Source organism: Hemibagrus wyckioides, linkage group LG11 (assembly GCF_019097595.1).
Source record: "Hemibagrus wyckioides isolate EC202008001 linkage group LG11, SWU_Hwy_1.0, whole genome shotgun sequence".
Classification (NCBI taxonomy): domain Eukaryota; kingdom Metazoa; phylum Chordata; class Actinopteri; order Siluriformes; family Bagridae; genus Hemibagrus; species Hemibagrus wyckioides.
Window position 1 is genome coordinate 24,475,836 of NC_080720.1, and position 23,207 is coordinate 24,499,042.

Consider the following 23,207-nt stretch of genomic DNA (forward strand, 5'->3'; position numbering starts at 1 on the left):
GTCAAAAATAAACGTACATAATTCAAAACATTTGTGTGTAATTTTAATTTACTCGTGCATAATTTAAAACTATTGTATGTAATTCTGCGTCTAAAATGTACGACTATGAGAGTTTACAGACACAACGCTAGTTTTCACAACACCTCTGTTACACACGACATGCGAAATTACACCCACGAATGTGGTGTGTGAAACCACTGTCAAAAATACGTCATCATGGTCACAGGCACAGTCATTACTATCTGAGGGAATATGAAGCGATTCCACAAAGTGTGCATGCACACTGTCACCGTTTTAAACCACTGGCGCCATGAGAGCTAATATTTTTTTTCTTTTTTTTTTCAAATTCAGACATGTTTAAGGGTTAATTATCACTAATAACAGAGAGCAGTAATATTACAGAGATAGTTTAACGATAGTAGGTGAGATTAGCCCTCAGGGATCAAGGTACTTTTTGTGGAAAATATAATATTCGTTGTGATTACAAGCAATATAATAGGGTATTGAACTGTATTCCAAAGGCCTTCGTACTGTTGGTTAGCAGTGGCGGGCCGTGCATTTGATGACGCATGCAGCAAACTGGAGGACGCAGCATCCGAAATGAGACGCAGTGAATATAGAAACAATGTATAACAGTGCATTGTGTCACAGGCTCTTGTAGCGAACATGAATAAAATTACATTATATATAGCAAAAAAACAAATTAACACAATTCAGTCTCACAAGTCTCCTTTCACTGGAGAAAAAAGAAAAAAGAAAAAAAAAAACACAGTCCACCCCAGGGATCTGGAATGAAGGCAAACGAAAAAGAAAACCCCAAAGCATAAATGGTTCTTGAAAAAGCTTACCAACTATTTTGAAGAATCAAAAGGATTTTCTTGAAAAGTCCGCGTTAAAAATGCATTTGTAAGGATGTCCACGACCAAATCGATTTCTCCTCTGTCAGCCATTGAGATATATTTTATTTAGTTTGTGCGGTTCACTGCCTCTAACTACTCCAATCATCTAATCAAAGGACAAGAAATTGCTGACGTAATTGTATGCCTGCTAGATGGCACCAGTGACGCTAACTCGAAATCTGATTGGTTAATGGAACAATTTCATTGCCACTTATTTTAAGCTACGGGCGCCTGCGCTATTGTTTTTTAAAGGCCTTAAGGCAGATTTCTTTCACCCTGGCAACACATGATGTCAGCCACTGATTGGAATATGATTGGATAAATATTCATCATAAATATACACTACTGGAAGCAGCACAATCAAGAGAAAAGCTATGAAATGTAGAGAATAGACTATTGGGAATAATATAATACACATTCATGGAAAAATATATTAAATATATTAAAATGCAAGTCAGTGATTCAGATCACTGCTGTTTAGGCCAGCAGAGAAGGCCTTGCTGGCCCTGACGGTCCACCACTGTTGGTTAGTAATACAATGCCCAATGTAACGGAAGTTCTTAATTTACCTTCTTTAATAACAAATGGGCAAGATTTTATTAGGTGTAGCCTGCCAAATCAATTAATCAGAACTTCATTGTCCTAAGATAAATTTCCAAATGAAGCTAGTTGAAATAACGTGACTCAACATTTTCCCAAGAGCTCTATTTTTAAATTAAGAACCATGTATCTCTCCTTTCCCACACCCCCCAAAACCAAGGTAGTACACTTTAAAAATTTTAATGATATATATCCATCTTTAGAGATTCTTAGATATAGATTTCATATTGATCACAATAATTGTACCTTTTGTGATGTTGATAATGAAACAACTGTACATTTATTTTTTGACTGTTCATTCAGTAGAGCCTTTTGGTCTGATACATTCGAGTGGCTTAAAGTTTCAAAGTTGCCTTAAAACAAAGCCATGTGTTTGTTTCAAGAGGAATTTTAGATGTACTGTAAATCTGTAAGATTGTTCAAATGTAAAACTGGAAGAAGATTGTCTAGTTTATTGCAGAAATTTAAACTATTAGAAGACACTACTGTCATTCTTTTTCTTAGTTTATTTTCATTTTGATTGGTGCTCTGTTTTTAAGGATCATCTTATGATCTGGTATTGCCTTATTGTATTTGTGTTTTTTGCAATAAAAAAAAATCGATCCATATTCCCTCAGATAGTAGTGCCTGTGCCCTTGATGACATTTTTGACAGTGGTTTCACACACTGCTCTTCGTGAGTGTAATTTTGCATGTCGTGCGTGTAACAAAGGTGTTGTGAAAACTATCATTGTGTCTGTAAACTCACATAGTCGTACATTTTGGTGTTGTACTCAAACACACAAAATCTCGTATCCATAAACTGTCGTGGCTGTAGACTTTCGAATCCAACTCAGACAAAACACGAAATTACATACAATAGCTGTATGTAATAACAACAAATTACACACGAGTAAATTAAAATTACACACAAATGTTTTGATTGTGGTTCAACAGAAGCATTTAAAAAAAAACTAAAGAAACTGGCCTGGACAAAAAAGAAAATACTCTGACCATAAAGTGTCCTGTAATTAGCATCATGTGTGTCTTCAAACATCAATCTGCCTATTTAAAGTGTGAAAAGTAGTCACTATTCTGTTTGGTATCATGATGTGCACACTGAATATGAACCACAGAAGGAGAGAGTTGTCTCAGGATATTAAAAGGAAAATTACAAGCATGTTAAAGTTAAAAACCATCTCCAAGCATCTTGATGTTCCTGTGATGTTCTGAAGCAGTACTGGCATCTCAGGGTTGTCAAAAACAGTATCTTCTTAATTTTTAATAAATCTTCATAGGTATATTAGACATTTATTCAAGCATTTTCCAAAGCTTGAGCCAGTATTCAATCCTTGTGGCTCTCTGGTATTTATACTCATAAAACTCTAGCGACTATGACAGACTAACTCCACTAGTCTCCTAAATACTGCTCACTTTTAATGGCACAAACCAAACATATTTTTCATATGTTTCCCAAAAACATAAAATTAGTGTGTCGTGTGTGTGTGTGTGTGCAACCATGCAAAGTACTGGCATTCTTTGGATGTATTCCTGCCTCTAGCCAGAGTTACCAGGAAAAAATGACCAGGATAAAGTGATTACAAAAATGAGTGGATTTTAAAGAAATGTGATTGGAATGAATATCAGAGATTCTAAAAGATAGGGATTGGGACAGTTGTTAACCAAGAACTGTTACAATAAAATCTGTGAAATAAATCCTAATTCTGGTTTGTTCTGTGACTTAAATGTCATTACTATTATATTTGTATAATAAAATTAAGTCAACATAATCATTATTTATTTATATAACAAAAACAAAAATCCAAATATTGCACTGAAATAATTCAATGAAAATAAAGGCCTGTACATGAAACAATTACATATGGACAATACACAAGTTTCTGAATATGCAGTATATTGCATTCAATAAAAGAAATAGATTCTGAGCACCAGAAAAAATATACAATCAAACATGCTAAATGAAACCAGTTAATTGTGGGACAAAGCACAGTACATTGTTTGCATTATACGTAAATTTTAGCAAGGTATTAGTCATTGTTATTAGAAATATGGAACAGTGATGTGATGTAGCACAGTCATTGTCTTATACGCAATACTCTATTACAGCAAAAACTGAAATTACATGTACACTCTGGTTCCTATATCTATCTATCTATCTATCTATCTATCTATCTATCTATCTATATCTATATATATATATATATATATATATATATCTATATATATATATATATATATCTATCTATCTATCTATCTATCTATCTATCTATATATATATATATATGTATGTATGTATGTATGTATGTATGTAAAGTACACCTCAAAGTATCTTACAGATCTCAAGAAGAAATTGTAAAAAACAAATATATTCTAATTCTAAATGTTATGGATAGTTGGATTGCATTACTCATAGCCTTCACCCTTAATTACTCAGACTATATTATAAATAGATAATACACATATATAATATCTGTGGATAAAAGTGGACAGTGCAAATAAGCTGATGTGCTCATAAAAATACTGAGAACAGTGCAATAATAGGCAATATAACAGTAGTATCTACTGAAGAGCAGTGATGAGTTTGACCCCAAACATGGCTTCCCACTGGCCCTTGATCCAGTCCACTAAACCTTGGATATCCTTCACAGACTTTGCCCTTAAAAGCCATGTCTTCTCCTCATTGGCCAGCTGCCACGTACACACACACACACACACACATACACACACACACAGTGAGGTGAGCAAGTAAATAAATTATCGTGTCAGACATAACTGTATGACAAAATGGGAAAGGCAGAACACTAGTTTTCTGAGTCTACAGACGTTTCCCAACCAGATTTTATTTCACATACCTCATCATAAAGCTGAATGTTGACCTGGCATGGATCAGATGAAAACAGAAGGATAGAACTGACATAGCTGATAGGCTGCATTTCACGAATTGTGACCTGCCTGCTGGTGTTTTGTGCCTCCTCATTGGCAAGCTTAGAGTAGCTCTTACTCCATTGGTGATCTTCATCTAGGAGAAAAAGTGATTCTTGTGTGGCCAAAACAGTCACTGAGCTTAAAGAGTCACCTGGGAAAAAAGACAAAAGCAGTCTTTAACAATATAACATACAATTCTTTATATATGAGGATATTGGTATATTCAGTCAACAGATGCAACCATTCCTATGTCGATACTGGTGCAATATTCAGTCCCTGCTAAAAATACAATGGATAAATAGCATACATACTCCTTTTAAAATTTTAGGTTTTTATGATGTAAAAGATTGAACCAAGATAAATCATGCCAAATACTTTCCTGCATTGTAAAGAAAAAGAAAAAGACAATAACTTGATTGCACTACTTGATTGCTAAATCACATTTAGCATATAACTAAGCATTCAGTGAATTGGGGAAAGAATCTACAAACACTATATTGATTTGTCAATTTTACTCCATTGCTCCTGGATGTCTAACTGTTTTTTGTACTGTTCTCTCCCACACACAAGAGAGGAAATGACTTGGAACTCAGAAACCTCCACTATATCTCCCTTCCTCTGTAGCTTCCTGCATCCTATCTTTCTTTCCTGACCCTAAAACTTTTTCTTCCCTACCACTGGACAGTACCACAGACACTTTCTGCTCCTCTCTCTCCTCATCTATGGACATTTTCTGCTTTCTTCCTTCTAAACCCACAGAGATTTCTTGCCCTGTTCCTTGGCTGTTGGATGTGGCAGATGGATTGCTTCATATCAGTTAAAACTTAATCCCAGCAAAACTGAATTCTAAGGTGATTTATGTTCATGTCAGGATCTTCCACACTTCCTGGAGAGCTTGCTGATCTCACCTTCGGTTACTGCATGCAACCTTTGGGTAACCATGTATCAGAAGGATTCGTCCTTTTCAGAAGGATTTCTATTCACACAGGCCACACAAGAGCTTGTTCAATCCCTTGTCATTTAGAGACTGGACTACTACAACTTTTTCCTAGGAAATCTACCTCTGCGCATAAATTGACCTCTGCAAATAATACAGAATGCAGGTGCGTGACTTGTTTTCAACCTCCCTAAGTTCTCCCACTCCACTGGCTTCCAACAGCTACCTGCATCACATTTAAAATACTGATACTTGCCTACAAAGCCAAAAAAGGACCAGCACCCACTTAACTTAAAGCACTTATAAGACGCTACACTGCAGGGTATTCAACAAGGAAGGAATTCATTAAGATTCATATTTGTTCTGGCACCAATGCAATGGAATGAACTCCGCCAGATGTCCAACAGCTAAGACACTGGCACGCTTCCAGGAGTACTTCATTTTACGAATTTCTGGTTGAATATCCCAATTCTTGCTTGCAATAAATTCATCAAGCTAGCAACGCACTGACATCAACAAAATTGTGCTATTCTTTATTTGAGATGCTTATCCTGGCATACACCACAGCTATTTTCAGTTTTCTCCGTTTAGTTTCCTCTCTTCATGAAATGAAATGCATGCAAACCTGCTGATTGACTTAGCTAAGCTAATATCTTTCACCTTTTCCTCCTGATAAAATCCTTTGTTGTGTTGGCAGTGTGTTCAAGGTCATTGAATCAACTACCAATTAAAACATTGATAAATTGTTCTGATCAAAATTCTGATTAAATTTCTATCTCTCAACTTTAAAATGACTTGCTTTTCTTCTATAGACAGATATCTGGACATGATGGTTTTTCCATTTTAACAAATGCAGTCTTTACAGGCTAAACAGGCTAGAGTACACAATTCAGACCTATTACCTGTGTAAATAATCAACATTGCAAGTCATGTTTTAGTATTTCTGATTACTTTAAAAAGGGTGGATTTAAACAAAAAGTGCCATGTTCAAAGTTGTTTAAATATATAAATAAAATAGAAACAAAAGCTGAAATTTTGGTCTATCATGTCATATTATTATACAGAAAAAAATAAATAAAGTAGTGTAGGTCATTTTAGGTAAATAGTTAATTACAGTTGAAAGCTACTTGCGCTTAACAGCCAAAGACCCAATCCTTATAACTTATAGCACTTATAACTTTGGGGGAAGAGTAGTTGTCAGTATATTGCCCTTGGAATCACACTAATCCATTTGTGACTGGACGTGTAATATTGTACAATTTGCATGAGTAACACAAACAAAATATGTCTATTAATCATGAAAAATTGCTATTATGAAGAAACAAAGGCTTAATTAATCTGAAGATTTTGAAGGGAGAGAGAGAAAAAGAAAAAAACTTATTAGAGACTAACTAAGAACCAAAATAAATAAATAATATAAATAAATTAGAGGTAAAGTTGTCAAAAAGAACTTTCAAACTCTTAAGTATCAATTTGCTCCTGAAAGGTCTGCAACTCAATGCAGTCAGTGCATGTTGCAATTATGACAGACTAAATTATAACATACTGTCTATCTAGGTTCATAAAAACTCACCAAGCAGGAGGAAGGCCAGCAGGTAAAAGAATGGAGGATGACTCTCTACTTCATTGCCTATCTTTCTGCCCTCGTAAACCAAGGGCCTGTCAGACACACAGAACTAGATTAGAAACACATAAATGTGAAGTATTTTTGCAGAAGCAAGACATGGGGGAAAACACAAGCATAGGTAAAAATCTAAATGACTATTACACAAAATCATTAATATGTAAAGGTTAGCCTTTATAGTATAATTAATTACAAGAAATGCAGCACTGTTCTATACAGGTCAGGCTAGATATGATAAATTATTGTCACACAGCATCTAACAAATGAATTTAGAAATGCTAAATTTGATAAGTTGTTTTGGTTAAAGAAATAAAAAATGTGATGGGATTTATTTTTACATACCACAGATGGTGTTTGGGATTCAGTTGTGTGCATGAGATGGTCTTAAGTTTGCTGTCAGGCTTGGGGGCAAGTTCTCTTGCTTTTGCTTTTATGGGGAAAAAAAAGATATTATTGATTACCTGCTCAATACTTTTTTTCACTATGTATAGATCAATTATTAATAATTTAGCTCTTTGGGAAACTTATATATATATATATATATGCGCTGTGTAACGACACTTCCTCACTCATTTTCCAAACATATTGAAAGGAAGGAGGAAACAAACCTCCTTGGACAGGTTTTTATTGAAACGCCCTGCAAGTGAAAGCGAGGAAAGTGTGGCGAAAAAGGCAAAAGTCAGTGAAGAAGATTAAGTGAAGTGAAAAAAAATTTTTTTTTTAAATAAAAAAAAGTAGCAATTAAGTTTAGCGATAAAATGTAGCATAGTGTGTAAGTTAAATTTAGCAATTAATTGTAGCATTAAGTGTGTACGTTAAGTTAAGCGATAGAGCACAAAATGAAAAACTCCGCCTATCTCCTCCGCCTATCCCCTCCACCTCCGCTAGCATCTTCGTCTGATCTTCAAGGTAAAAACACTTAATAAAACCAGTTTATTTCTTTACATTCTTTTTTATTATGTATATTTTTTTATACATTATTTGTTATTTATAAAGTACATTTTTCTTATTTAAAAACACGTAACAAAAAAAATGGGCGTGGTTTTTGGGGAGCTGGAACGGATTAATAGCATTTAAATTCATTTTAATGGAGAAATTTAATTTGATATACGAACAAATTGAGTTACGAGCTTGGTCACAGAACGTATTAAACTCGTTAGTCAATATATATATATATATATATATATATATATATATATATATATATATATATATATACACACTGATCATCCATAACATTATGGCGACTGAGAGGTGAAGTGAATAGCACTCATTATCTCCTCATCATGGCACCTGTTAATGGGTGGGCTATATTAGGCAGCAAATAACAATGTTATGACTGATTGATGTACACTCTAAATGCCTCTAAACACTGGATTTTACTCCTCATCCTATTACCACTGGTGGGCTGAAAGCATGGAGGCATTTTAACACCTCCACAATGGATAGTGGCACAAGAGGCAGTGGCCAGATGTTTGTCACCACAATTTCTTTTTATTCCTATGTGTAAGTGCTCCAGCTCTCTCAGCCCTGGATGCTACATTTTGGGCATGAGAATTTGGGCATGAGCACGACCACAGCACCGCAGACTATAATGAAGCAAATTCTAAAACAACTGTTGGAAACGAATGCCAGGTGATCACCCACGGGCTCACCGAAAGCCTGCAGATCATTGCAAAGGAGATTGCCACCCTCAAAAGGCACCCACCCACCACAGCTATCCCTCTCCCCGACCCCTACAGCAATGCGCAAAGTTCTTTAAGCTCACAAGGGATGATGACATTGAGGAGTTCAACATCATATGTTCAAAAGCATGGCACTATGCGAATGATGGAATAAGATAAGACAAGGTGAGACAAGATAGAACTCTATTAATCCAAAAGGAAATTCTTTTGCCAGAGACTGCTTCACGTAAGAAAAATGAATAAAAATAAAAATAATCTATACATGCCTCTATACAATATACACTATAAAATCTATAGTGCCAGATCTGGCTGCAATTTCACCCTAAAAATCTCTGAAAGCACATTAAAAAATCCAATCCAATAACTAGCAAAACTATTGCACAAATCAGCATCTACTGAATTACGTTTGTCAAAAAGAGGTGAGACATTTTGGAAAATTCTATGTAATTTATTTTTAAATAATATAGTCTGTGAATGACTTTAAACTGAATAAAGCAGTGTCTAGAATTGATAGAATGTTCGTTAATATCCTTTAAACCCATCTGCCACATCTCCTGAGAAATTTCCACTCGTAGTTCTTTCTCTCAATCTTCCTTAAGAAAACTTGTAGGAGGAGAAGGATTGTAACAGTTCAAAAATTATTGGTTATGCCTTTTTACTTCCTTTACACCAATCAAGACACTTATCAATAACTGAGGGTGATTTATTATCCAAAGGTGTATGAGCATGTATATAATTCCTAATCTGAAGAAATCTAAAAAAAAAAACATGACTCTGGGGGAATTAAATTTCTGTTGCAGCTGACTAAAAGTTATCAGAGCCCCATCAATGAAAAGGTCCCCTATTGTACATACTGTACACCCATTTCTTCTCATTGCACAAAGGTCCCATTCAATCTTGATGGGGTAAATGATGGATTCTTAGCAATAGGAGTTAGAAATGAAAGGGACTTTATCTTGAAGTGTTCTTTTATCTGTTTCCAGATTTTGAATTATGATACTACTACTGAAAGTAGAATGATCCAAAGTTACAGAGGAGACAATCACCACTCCTGGATTGTATGGAGAACACTGATCACTGACCTTTTGGAGCCAAATTGGTGGAGGATCATCCAGCCACACTGAAATTAGACTTATGTAAGATGCCCAGTAATAAAGACGAAAGTTTGGAAGTGCCAGACCTCCCTCCTGTTTAGATTTACAGAAATGTGCCTTTTTAACTCTGTGATTTTTATATCCCCACAAGAATGGGAGAATGATAGAATCTAATTGCTTAAAAAAGGATTTAGGAAGAAAGATTGGAATATTCTGGAATAGGCACAATATCTGTGGTGAGAATATCATTTTAATTGCATTTATCCTACCAAGCAGAGAAATCGGGAGTGTTCTCCAAAATTGTATATTAGCTTGCAGTTTGGAAATTAGAAGGGTAAAGTTGGCCTTTAAGAGCAAAGAAGATACACTATATTGCCAAAAGTATTCACTCACCCATCCAAATAATCAGAATCAGGTGTTCCAATCACTTCCATGGCCACAGGTGTATAAAATCAAGCGCCTAGGCATGCAGACTGTTTTTACAAACATTTGTGAAAGAATGGGTCGCTCTCAGGAGCTCAGTGAATTCCAGCGTGGAACTGTGATAGGATGCCACCTGTGCAACAAATCCAGTCGTGAAATTTCCTCGCTCCTAAATATTCCACAGTCAACTGTCAGCTGTATTATAAGAACGTGGAAGTGTTTGGGAACGACAGCAACTCAGCCACGAAGTGGTAGGCCACGTAAACTGACGGAGCGGGGTCAGCGGATGCTGAGGCGCATAGTGCGAAGAGGTCGCCAACTTTCTGCAGAGTCAATCGCTACAGACCTCCAAACTTCATGTGGCCTTCAGATTAGCTCAAGAACAGTGCGCAGAGAGCTTCATGGAATGGGTTTCCATGGCCGAGCAGCTGCATCCAAGCCATACATCACCAAGTGCAATGCAAAGCGTCGGATGCAGTGGTGTAAAGCACGCCGCCACTGGACTCTAGAGCAGTGGAGACGCGTTCTCTGGAGTGACGAATCGCGCTTCTCCATCTGGCAATCTGATGGACGAGTCTGGGTTTGGCAGTTGCCAGGAGAACGGTACTTGTCTGACTGCATTGTGCCAAGTGTAAAGTTTGGTGGAGGGGGGATTATGGTGTGGGGTTGTTTTTCAGGAGCTGGGCTTGGCCCCTTAGTTCCAGTGAAAGGAACTCTGAATGCTTCAGCATACCAAAACATTTTGGACAATTCCATGCTCCCAACTTTGTGGGAACAGTTTGGAGCTGGCCCCTTCCTCTTCCAACATGACTGTGCACCAGTGCACAAAGCAAGGTCCATAAAGACATGGATGACAGAGTCTGGTGTGGATGAACTTGACTGGCCTGCACAGAGTCCTGACCTCAACCCGATAGAACACCTTTGGGATGAATTAGAGCGGAGACTGAGAGCCAGGCCTTCTTGTCCAACATCAGTGTGTGACCTCACAAATGCGCTTCTGGAAGAATGGTCAAAAATTCCCATAAACACACTCCTAAACCTTGTGGACAGCCTTCCCAGAAGAGTTGAAGCTGTTATAGCTGCAAAGGGTGGACCGACGTCATATTGAACCCTATGGATTAGGAATGGGATGTCACTTAAGTTCATATGCGAGTCAAGGCAGGTGAGCGAATACTTTTGGCAATATAGTGTATATGTGTAACAACAATTCCGAGATAAGTAACATTTTTTCATTTTAACTTTAAATGGAGAAGACTGTATCGAAGAAAAGTCTTTTAATCCAATGGGCATTAGCTAACTTATTTAAATTAACTTTAAAACCTGAAAACATACCAAAGGCATTTATAGTATCCAGAATAACTGGCAGACTCATATGGGGTTTAGTAATATATAGCAGAATATCATCTGCATATAAAGATATTTTATTGACTATATTTAAAGTTCTGAAGCCATGAACAGAAGGATCAGAACGAATTTATTTAGTCCTTTTAACAGGGTGATCTATTCCTTTCACATTCCACAAGGCAAAAACAAGCCCTTTTCTGTTACCTGATGCTACAACATTATTCTGAACAGTCACTCTAATCCAAAGCAGTTTTCCACAAACTCAACGGCCTTGTCTGAGTCTGTGAAGTAATGTTCCTTGCCGTTGTACATGACCTTTAATTCTGCTGGATACTGTAGACCATACTTGACACCAGGTTTGCCCTTTAGCAATTCCCTTGCTTGTTTGAAAAGCGTGCAGAGTTTTACCACTTTTACCATCCTGATGTAGGTGTCCTTATCTTCCAGACGAGAAAGGGAAATATGGAGAGCAGTGGCAATGGTGTCTGAGGTAGATCTTTTGGGCTGGTATGTGTACTGCAGGGGATCCAATGTTTACGGTATGCTGCTCTGAATGTGGGCCAGCACCACTCTCTCAAAACACTCCAAGATGATTGGAGTGAATGCTACTGGTATGTAATCGTTCAAACAGGTCAGGGGGGCTCTTCTTGGGAAGAAGGACAATAGTTGTTGTCTTCAAGCAGGTGGGTACGTGCTCTGACTGAGGGAGAGATTAAAGATGGAAGTGAGTACATCAGCCAGCTCTGTAGTACAAGCTCTGAGGGCCCAACCTAGGGATGTTGTCTGGCCCTGCTGCCTTGTGGGGGTTGATCTTCCTCAGTGCTTTGTGTACCACAGCTGATGATACAGTAGGAGGGAAGAAGGGGTTGGGTGGTCCCAGTGTGTGTTTGTCTCCTTTTTGTTTTGTCGCTGGAGGTCTCGAAGCAGGTGTAGAAGGTGTTGAGGTCATATGGCAGGCTGTCTGAGAGGCTGATAGTAGTGCTCGTAGTGGTCCTGTAGTCTGTGATGTGCTGCAGGCCGTGCCACATCCGCAGTAGAGTAGAAACTATGCAGCTTCTTTCTATACTGTATCTTGGCCACTGTAATGGCTCTTCTCAGGGCTTACTTTGCAGCTATGTACTCTGTCTCATTGCCTGAAGTAAATGCAAATGATCGAGCACACAGCATGTGGCGTACCTGACTGTTAATCCAGGGCTTCAGATTGGGGAACTTCCTGACTTATATGGTGGGTACAATGTTATCAACACAAGTGCTAATGTACCCAGTCACATACTCAGCATAATCCTGTATGCTGACAAAAGATTCCTCCAGAGTTGCTGCAGCTTTAAACATCCCAGTCTGTCAGAGCAAAACAGTCTGGTAAGATGCCCTCAGTCTGTGGGGTCCAGAGCTTAACCTGTTTGGTGACAGGGTTTGTTTGTTTGAGTCTTTGTCTGTAAGCTGGATACAGTAACAAAGAGATGTGGTCTGATTGCCCAAAGTGGGGACAAGGTACACCCCTGTATGCACTGTATGTTGCTGTACACATTATCCAGTGTGTCATTATCGCAGGTCAGAATGTCCACATTGTGATATTTGGTAAGCACAGTCCATAAACTGCACTGATTAAAGTCGCTAAAAACAGCATCAGGGTGAGTCGTCAGTAATGTGCTGAAACCTCATGGAGCTTGCCAAGTGCGGCTGTGGAGTTGGCTCACAGAGGGATGTAAAACAGCGGCCATGAACACAGCAGTAAATTTCCTTGGTAGATAGTAGGGATGGCATTTCAGCAATAAAAACTCCATATCTGGTGAGCAGTGCTTATAAACAGTCTGTATGCCTCCAAACCATGAGTTGTTGATAAACGCACACACCTCCCCCATTAGCCTTACCGGAGGCTGCAGTCCAGTCTCCTCTGTGTATGGAGTGAGTCTGTAGCTGAACAGAGAATTCCGAGACTTTGTCTGAAATCCAGGTCTCGGAAAAGATCAGAGCGCATCAGAGAGCAATCCTTACTGTTTCCAGAGCACTCTCCTTGGGTCAGCTTCCTTACTCGCGCTCGGTGCTTTGGGGCCTTCCTGAGAGTAGTGGCGGTGGCTGCGGGAGTGGGTAATGATTTGTAGTTCCAGTGGTATAAAATTCGATAAATACAAAATGGTTGGCTGAATTGGCAATGTCCAGAAATGCCTGTCTATTGTATGTTAGCAGTGCATAGTATTTGTGCACTACAGAAGAAACAAGGAAAACAAAAAAGAAAAAAAGGGCATTCAAGAGCAGAGTGAGCAAACACGTCTGCCTCAGGGGGCCCCATGTTGCATTTTTGGCAAGGTTGATTCCAGGGTGACATGATTGAAATCCCCAGAGATAGCTATGAAGGCACTAGGGTGCAGGGTCTGAAACCTTGCTGTCGCGGAGTTGATGTCAGCAGCCAGAGTCATAACGGCAGTAGGAGGAACGTAAAACAGTGATGATAATGACATGGGAAAACTTGCCATTCAGTATCAGCATCGGGCATATCAGACTAGACAGGACCCCCATGCCCAAATGGACCAGCTGCTTTGACCAACCAAAATATGTTGAATATGCCCTTGCAACGTTGGAGATAAGCAGATGCGTGACACAAGACCCCTTCGGTTTGGGCCTAGGATCAAACGCCCCAGTTGCAGGACAACACTACAAATAATATAGGCGGAGACTTACTGCTAATAGTTCGATGTCAGGGCTGATCACTGCAGACTGGGAAAACCACACAAGAGCTGCAGTTTTGGAGATGTTGTGATCCAGTCGCCTAGCCACCACAATTTGGCCCTTGTCAAACTCGCTCAAATCCTTGGCTAGTTTTTCCTGCTTCTAACACATTGACTTTGAGGATAAAATGTTCACTTACTGCCACCAACTAACAGGTGAGGAGATAATCAGTGTTACACTTCACCTGTCCATGGTCATAATGCAGTGGACAGTATCTATCAAATGTGGTCCAAGAAAGGAACAGTGGTGAACTGGTGACAAGGTCATGGTCAGCAAAGGCTCATGGATGCACGTGAAGAGCAAAGGCTAGCCTGTGTGGTCTGATCCAGCAGAGAAGCTACTGTGGCTCAAATTGCTGTAGAAGTTAATGCTGGTTCTGATAGAAAGGTGTCAGAATACACATTGCATCGCAGTTTGTTGTGTATGGGGTTGCATAGTCGCAGACCAGTCCGGGTGCCCATGCTGACCCCCTGTGCACCACCAAAAGCGCAAACAATGGGCATGTGAGCATCAGAACTGGACCACGGATCTGTTCAAGATGGCGGCACGGCAGTAGCACGCAGCACGCAGCCACTCCAGACCAAAAAAGGTGCTATTGTCCCGAAATAGCCCGACATATGGACACCAGATACAACGGTGTTCATGTGTACGACCGCCAGACACTACTGGATTATGGGAATCGTGCACCAGACAACGTGCACGATGACATACGGGAAAAGCTTCGTAATCTCGGCTTGCTATGGAGACCAGGCCCCAAGCCCTCGGCGTCGCCTGATGCCGGTGGCCGGGAGAAAAGTCGACAGAAGCAGTGCGCGAGAAAGCGGAAGCACAGAAATAGGGCGGGTGTCCGTGCTAGGCTAAAAACAAACCTTAGCCGGCCGGCACTCCCCTCCATACTTCTGTCTAATGTCTGCTCCCTGGACAATAAACTGGACTACATCCGACTCCAGCGAACTGCACGGCGTGAGTACAGAGACTGCTGCGTCTTTGTTTTTACGGAGACATGGCTCAGCGACAGAGTTCTGGATGCCACCATTCAGCTAGCCGGGCTAACTGTTTCATGCCGACAGAAATGCAGCTCTGTGCGGTAAGACTCGCGTGGTGGTGTGTGTGTTTACATCAACACAGAATGGTATAAGGACTCTGTGCTTGTTTCTAGTTACTGTTCATCGCTAGTGGAGTTTGTGGCTGTTAGATGCAGACCTTTTTATTTACCCCGTGAATTCACCACCACTTTCATTATCGGAGTGTACATTCCTACCAGCACTAATGCTAAAGAGGCTCTGTGTGAACTCTACGGAGCTATTAGCGAGCTGCAGAATGCTCACCCCGACGGACTGTTTATCATCACTGGAGATTTCAATCATGCAAATCTCAGAACAGTGCTCCCTAAATTCCATCAACAAGTGGACTTTGCTACAAGAGGGACGAACACGCTGGATGTTGTTTACACAAACATTCCTGGCGCCTATCGTGCAGAGCCCTGCCCCCACCTCGGCTACTCAGATCACATCTCCGTTATGTTGATTCCAGCATACAGACCACTCGTCAGACGCTCAAAACCGGTTCTGAAACAGGTTAAAACCTGGCCAGCAGGCGCCATCTCTGCTCTTCAGGACTGTTTTGAGTGCACTGACTGGGACATGTTTAGGGAGGCTGCAACCAACAGCGACTCTATTGACTTGTAGGGATACACGGCATCAGTGTCCGGCTACATCGGGAAGAGCAGTGATGACGTGACCGTCTCCAAGTCCATCACCATACACTCCAACCAGAAGCCGTGGATAACCACAAAGGTGTGTGCGCTGCTAAGATACAGAGACTCTGCCTTCAGAGCTGGAGACAAGGATGCCCTAAGAACAGCATGGGCTAAACTGTCTCGAGCCATTAGAGAGGGAAAGCACGCACACTCCCAGAGAATTCATGGCCACTTCCAGAGCAGCGGCGACACTCAGCGCATGTAGCAAGGCATCCAGTCCATCACCAACTACAGGCCAGCTCCACCTGCCTGTGACGGTGATGCCTCCCTTCCAGATGTGCTGAACAGCTTCTATGCTTGGTTTGAGGCACGTAACGACGTGACAGCGAGGAAGACCATCCCTTCTTCAGAGGACGAGGTGCTCTGTCTCACGACGGCTGATGTGAGGAAAACTCTATGCAGAGTTAACCCACGGAAAACTGCTGGACCAGAGAACATTCCTGGCAGAGTGCTCAGGGAGTGTGCAGAATAGCTAGCGGATGTCTTCACAGACATCTTCAACATCTCCCTGAGCAGCACCGTCATCCCAACGTGCCTAAAGTCTACCACCATCATCCCCATGCCCGAAAAAGTCTCCAGTGTCCTGTCTCAATGACTACTGTCCCGTTGCACTCACACTCATCATCATGAAGTGCTTCGAGAGGCTCGTCATGAGGCACATCAAGAACCTGCTGCCACCTTCACTTGACCCCATGCAGTTTGCGTATCGTCCAAATTGCTCCACAGACGATGCCATCAGCACAACCCTCTATCTGGCCCTCACACACCTGGACAATAAAGACACTTACCTACGAATGCTGTTCATTGACTTCAGTTCAGCATTCAACACGATCATTCCTCAGCACCTGATCGAGAAGCTGAGTCTGCTAGACATCAACACCTCACTCTGCAATTGGATCCTGGATTTCCTGACTGGGAGACCTCAGTCAGTCCAGATCAGGAACAGCATCTCCAGCACCACCACTCTGAACACTGGAGCTGCTGAGGGCTGTGTGCTCAGTCCACTGCTGTTCACTCTGCTGACTCATGACTGTGTAGCAATGCACAGCTCTAACCATATCAAGTTCACCGATTACACGACCGTGGTGGGTCTCATCAGCAAGAACGACGAGTCAGCATATAGAGAGGAGGTGCAACAACTAGCAGCCTGGTGTAAAATCAATAACCTGTCTCTGAACATTGACAAGACTAAAGAGATGGTTGTTGACTTCAGGAGAGCAAAGAGTGACCATTCTCCACTGAACATCGATGGGTCCATCGTGGAGATCATCAAGAGCACCAAATTCCTTGGTGTTCACCTGGCGTAGGACCTCATCTGGTCACTCAACACCAGCTCCATCACCAGGAAAGCCCAGCAGCATCTCTACTTCCTGCGAAGGCTGAGGAAGGCTCATCTTCTACCTCCCATCCTGACCACCTTCTACAGAGGGACCATCGAGAGCATCCTGAGCAGCTGCATCACTGCCTGGTTTGGGAATTGCACTGTCTCAGATCGCAAGACCCTTCAGCGTATAGTGAGGACAGCTGAGAAGATCATTGGAGTCTCTCTTCCCTCTATCACAGACATTTACTCCACACGCTGCATCCACAAAGCTAACAGCATTGTTGATGATCCCACACACCCCTCACACACACTCTTCACCCTTCTGCCATCCGGTAAGAGGTACCGAAGCATTCGGACCCACACAACCAAACTGTTAAACAGTTTCTTCCCTCAGGCAAACAGGCATCTCAACAGAGAACTGAGCTGAACTGGACACACGCATACGCACACGCACACACACACACACAACCAAGATCTGATCTCAGAGGAGAACTGAACTGTGCTGGACACGGACACACATACATAACACACACACACACACAAAAAAAGAACTGAACTGTGCTGGACGTAGTCAGACACACACACACACTAAATTGTCCTGTTTGCATGCACATGCCACTTTACATTTATATATATTTATATTAATCCTGTTTACATGTGTCGCTTTAATATCTGCAATCACTGTATACACTGTTCTTTGCACATTGTCTTGTTCATTGCAGAAAGTTGGCCTATATGTTGTTTGTCTGCACTGTCTGCACTTCCTGTGCACTTCTGTTGTATGTCTAGTTCTTAAAGACTGCACCTTAAGTATAGTTTAATTTTTTAGTTTAATTTTAATTTTTTATCTCTATGTCATAGCTCTATGTTTGTCTAGCATGTGTAGCCCCTCTGGTCTAGGAGGAACGTTGTTTCACTTCACTGTGTACTGCATCAGCTATATATGGTTGAAATTACAATAAAGCTTCTTTGACTTGACGGAGCAATGGAAGAAGGTGGCCTGGTCTGTCTTTCACATCTTGTGGATGGCCGGCTGCATGTGCTTACCAGGGAAACACATGGCACCAGGATGCACTATAGTGCACACTACAGTGTCATGCTTTGGGCAACACTCTGCTGGGAAACCTTGGGCTCCGACATCCATGTGGATGTTACTCGCATGCTGTATGAGGATGGCTTCCCTTTTGAGTCTGGTTCCTCTCAAGGTTTCTTCCTCATGCCATCTAAGGGAGTTTTTCCTTGCCACAGACGCCTCAGTCACCTCAGGCTTGCTCACTTGGGATAACATCTAGGACTGTTTGTCTGTTTATGTGTTTGTTGTTTTCTTATGTTGTTTCTCATGTAAAGCTGCTTTGAGACAATGCTCTTTGTTAAAAGAGCTATACAAATAAAATTGAATTGAATTGAATTGAACTTTGACACGTACCACCCACCGAGGGATTGTTGCAGTCCATGTACACCCTTTCATGGAAACAGTATTCCCTGATGGCTGTGGCCTTTTTCAGCAATATAATGTACCATGCCACAAAGCAAAAATGGTTATGGTTTGATGAGCACAACGAATTTGACGTGTTGACTTGGCCTCCAAATTCTCCAGATCTCAATCCAATCAAGCATATGTGGGATAAGGTAGACAAACAAGTCTGATCCATGGAGGCCTCTCCTTCCAACTTACAGGACTTAAAGGATCTGCTGCTAACATCTTGGTGCGAGATATCACAGCACACCTTCAGGGATCCAGTGGAGTCCATGTCTTGATGAGTCAGGGCTGTTTTGGCTGCCAAAGGGTGGTCATAATGTTGTGCCTGACCGGTGTATACACACACCCCTCTATATAGGTTTTGTACCCTTCAATAAGAGATTCAAAACTGCATTAAATTTATACTTATTATTATATATTATATTATTATATCATTATAGTAATACTAAATTGTATTATTTAACAAGTTTCATTCTTAGGCATTAGTTCTGTTTTCTAGAGCGGACCTAGGGAATCCTTCTAGATGTTCAAACTTCCTCACACTCCTACACAAATTAATCCCCATACTAACTTCTTTACTAATTGGACGAATGTCTGAAGAATATAAAGTATGAAATCACATCAGTTTTGTTAAAAGTAATGAGTGGTTCCATAAAGCTCCATCCACAGTCCTGCTCTTTAATTGTCTATAGTGTTTAGTCATTTAAGTCATTGTAAATGTATAGAAGTGTAAAGTTCTAATGATTGGAATATCATTAAACATGCTTTACCACTGATTAGAAGAGCTAGAGGACCACTAATTTTCTGTCCGTTTTTTGTCCCACACCAACTTTTTGCCCAACATTCTCCCCATATTATGTGACAATATGTCAATGACATTTATCCATTTATCCAGGAGAGTAAAACAAGCTAATGAAAGCCCATCATGTAAGGGGCAAATCATTTTTTTAAAAATAATATTTTTGATGATATCCTATTAGACATTATTCTATCCAGGCTTACCTGAAGGATAAGGCTTTCTTAAAGCTGACCAGGCTGTCTGAACAATTGTAGGTGCACATCAGAAAAAGGTTTTCATTACATTCTGCATGGCTTACTCACACTTTCTGAATAATTTGATGCACTTCCAAATTAACATCCAGATTTAAAGGAGTTAGCACAGGAAGTAAGTAATCTAGCCATGGGGTCACAGTCCAGTGACTTCTGTGCTGGTCCCAAGCCCAGATAAATAGAGAGGGTTGCGTCAGGAAGGGCATCCGGCGTAAAATATTGCCAAATTTAACTATGCAAATCGTCAGTACTCTAAATTTCATACCGGATCGGTCGAGGCCCGGGTTAACAACGACTGCCATCGGCGCCGTTGACCTACAGGGCGCTGGTGGAAATTGGGCTACTGTTGGTCGAAGAAGTAGAGGAGGAAGGAGAGTGCGTAGACAGAGAGAGAAGAGGAAAGGTAAGAGTGAAGGACTGAGAATAGGAACTCTGAATGTTGGTACTATGACAGGGAAAGGTAGAGAGCTGGCTGATATGATGGAGAGAAGGAAGGTGGATATACTGTGTGTACAGGAGACCAGGTGGAAGGGTAGCAAGGCTCGTAGTATAGGAGCAGGATTCAAGCTGTTTTATTATGGTGTGGATAGTAAGAGAAATGGGGTAGGTGTGGTCCTGAAGGAGGAGTTTGTGAGGAATGTTCTGGAGGTGATGAGAGTGTCAGACAGGGTGATGAGTCTGAAGTTGGAGACTGAAGGGGTGATGTTGAATGTTGTTAGTGGTTATGCCCCACAGTAGGTTGTGAGTTAGAGGAGAAAAATAGATTCTGGAGTGAATTAGATGAGGTGATAGAGAGTATTCCCACGGGTGAGAGAGTGGTGATAGGAGCAGATTTTAATGGACATGTTCGTGAGGGGAACACAGGTGATGAAGAGGTGATGGGCAAGTTTGGAGTTAAGGAAAGGAACCTTGAAGGACAGATGGTAGTGGACTTTGCTAAGAGGATGGACATGGCTGTGGTTAACACTTATTTTCAGAAGAGGGAGGAGCATAGAGTGACTTGTAGAAGAGGCAATCTGAAAGAGATTAGTGACTGTAAAGTGGTAGTGGGAGAGAGTGTAGCCAGACAGCATAGGATGGTGGTGTATAGGATGAATTTGATGGTCTGTAAGCAGAGGTCAAAGATAGAGATGGAGAAGAAAACCAAGTGGTAGAAGCTGAAAAAGGTGGGTCAGGTAGTGCTGCCAGATGACTGGGAAACTACAGCAGAAGTGATCAGGGAGTCAGGAGGAAAGGTGCTGGGTGTGTCATCTGGAAGTAGGAAAGAAGATAAGGAGACTTGGGGGTGGAATGAGGAAGTTCAGGATAGTATTCAAAGGAAGAGGTTAGCCAAGAAGAAGTGGGACATGGACAGGACTGAAGAGAATAGACAGGAATACACGGAGTTACAGCACAGAGTGAAGAGGGAGGTGTCTAAGGACAAGCAGAAGGCATATGATGAGTTGTACACTAGGTTAGACACTAGAAATGGAGAGAAGGACTTGTACAGGTTAGCTAGGCAGAGGGATCAAGATGGGAAGGATGTGCAGCAAGTTAGAGTTATTAAGGATAGAGATGGAAAGGTGCTCACAAGTGAGGAGAGTGTACAGAGGAGATGGAAGGAGTACTTTGAAGAGCTGATGAATGAGGAAAATGAGAGGGAAAAAAGAGTAGAAGGGGTGAACTCTGTGGAACAGAAAGTAGAGAAGATTAGAAAGGATGAAGTCAGGAAGGCTTTGAAGAGGATGAAAAGTGGAAATACAGTTGGTCCTGATGACATTCCGGTGGACTGGAAGTGTCTAGGAGAGGCGGAAGTGGAGTTTTTAACTAGTCTGTTTAACAGGGTTTTAGAGAGTGAGAAGATGCCTGAGGAATGGAGAAGTAGTGTATTAGTGCCAATCTTTAAGAATAAGGGTGATGTGCAGAGTTGCAGCAACTATAGGGGGATAAAGTTGATGAGCCATACAATTAAGCTATGGGAAAGAGTAATGGAAGTTAGGTTAAGGAAGGTAGTGGAAATTTGTGAGCAGCAGTATGGCTTCATGCCCAGAAAGAGCACAACGGATGCAATTTTTGCTCTGAGAATGTTGATGGAGAAGTATAGGGATGGTCAGAGAGAGTTGCACTGTGTGTTTGTAGACTTGGAGAAAGCGTATGACAGGGTGCCAAGAGAAGAACTGTGGTACTGTATGAGGAAGTCAGGAGTAGCAGGGAAGTATGTCAGAGTGGTGCAGGACATGTATGAGAGGAGCAGGACAGTGGTGAGGTGTGCTGTAGGGCAGACAGAGGAATTCAGAGTGGAGGTGGGACTGCATCGGGAATCAGCTCTGAGCCCCTTCCTGTTTGCTATGGTGATGGACCAGTTGTCAGAGGAGGTCAGATAGGAGTCTCCTTGGACAATGATGTTTGCAGATGACATTGTGATGTGTAGTGAGAGCAGGGAGCAGGTGAAGGAAAACCTGGAGAGGTGGAGGTTTGCGCTGGAGAGAAGAAGAGGAATGAAAGTCAGTCGTAGTAAGACTGTACATGTGTGTGAATGACAGGGAGGGAAGTGGAACAGTAAGATTACAGGGTGAAGAGGTGAAGAAGGCACAGGAGTTTAAGTACTTGGGGTCAACAGTCCAGAGTAATGGAGAGTGTGGAAAAGAGGTAAAGAAGCGAGTGCAGGCAGGTTGGAATGGTTGGAGAAAGGTGTCGGGAGTTTTGTGTGATAGAAAAATTTCAGTGAGAATCAAGGGGAAGGTGTACAGGACAGTGGTGAGACCGGCCATGCTCTATGGTTTAGAGACAGTATCACTAAGACAGAGACAGGAGTCAGAGCTGGAGGTAGCAGAGCTGAAGATGTTGAGGTTCTCTTTGGGAGTGACACGGTTGGACAGGATTAGGAAGGAGTACATCAGAGGGACAGCTCATGTTGGACGTTTGGGGGACAAAGTTAGAGAGGTTAAGATTTCCAGGTTAAGATGGTTTGGACATGTCCAGAGGAGCGAGAGTGAGGATACTGGTAGGAGAATGTTGGACATGGAGCTGGGGCAGGAGGAAAAAAGGAAGGCCAAAGAGGAGGTATATGGATGTAATAAATGAGGATATGAAGCTAGTGGGTGTAAGTGTTGAGAATGCAGAAAATAGGGATAGTTGGAGAGAGATGATTCGCTGTGGCAACCCCTGAAGGGAAAAGCCGAAAGAAGAAGAGCACAGGAAGGACAAAAAAAAATCTAACTAATGGATAAACCAGTGACAAAATGTAAAATATTATCTACTAAAACATCTCATCTGGCTTTACAGCCATTGTCTTATTTGCCAAGTCATAAAAAGGTTAGCCACCCTCTCTACAGAGTAGAATTTGTCATTTTCAATA

The 23,207-nt window shown here is 41.3% G+C and overlaps 1 protein-coding gene across 5 annotated transcripts in view; it reads right to left on the reverse strand.

The window, feature by feature from the left end:
• Positions 1–3,772: 3,772 nt before the first annotated feature.
• Positions 3,773–23,207, reverse strand: part of stk11ip (serine/threonine kinase 11 interacting protein) — a 49,556-nt gene continuing 30,121 nt past the window's right edge. For 2 of the 5 annotated variants that reach the window (XM_058403414.1, XM_058403413.1), the window contains exons 24-27: positions 7,327–7,411; positions 6,934–7,019; positions 4,351–4,574; positions 3,773–4,186 (exon numbers count right to left, since the gene is read on the reverse strand). In XM_058403414.1, coding sequence (XP_058259397.1) covers positions 4,058–4,186; positions 4,351–4,574; positions 6,934–7,019; positions 7,327–7,411 — 524 coding nt within the window. In that variant the 3' untranslated portion in view covers positions 3,773–4,057. Of the gene's footprint in view, positions 4,187–4,350; positions 4,575–6,933; positions 7,020–7,326; positions 7,412–23,207 lie in introns of those variants that run through there. The other 3 variants (XM_058403415.1, XM_058403412.1, XR_009206099.1) reach the window with 2 other exon arrangements.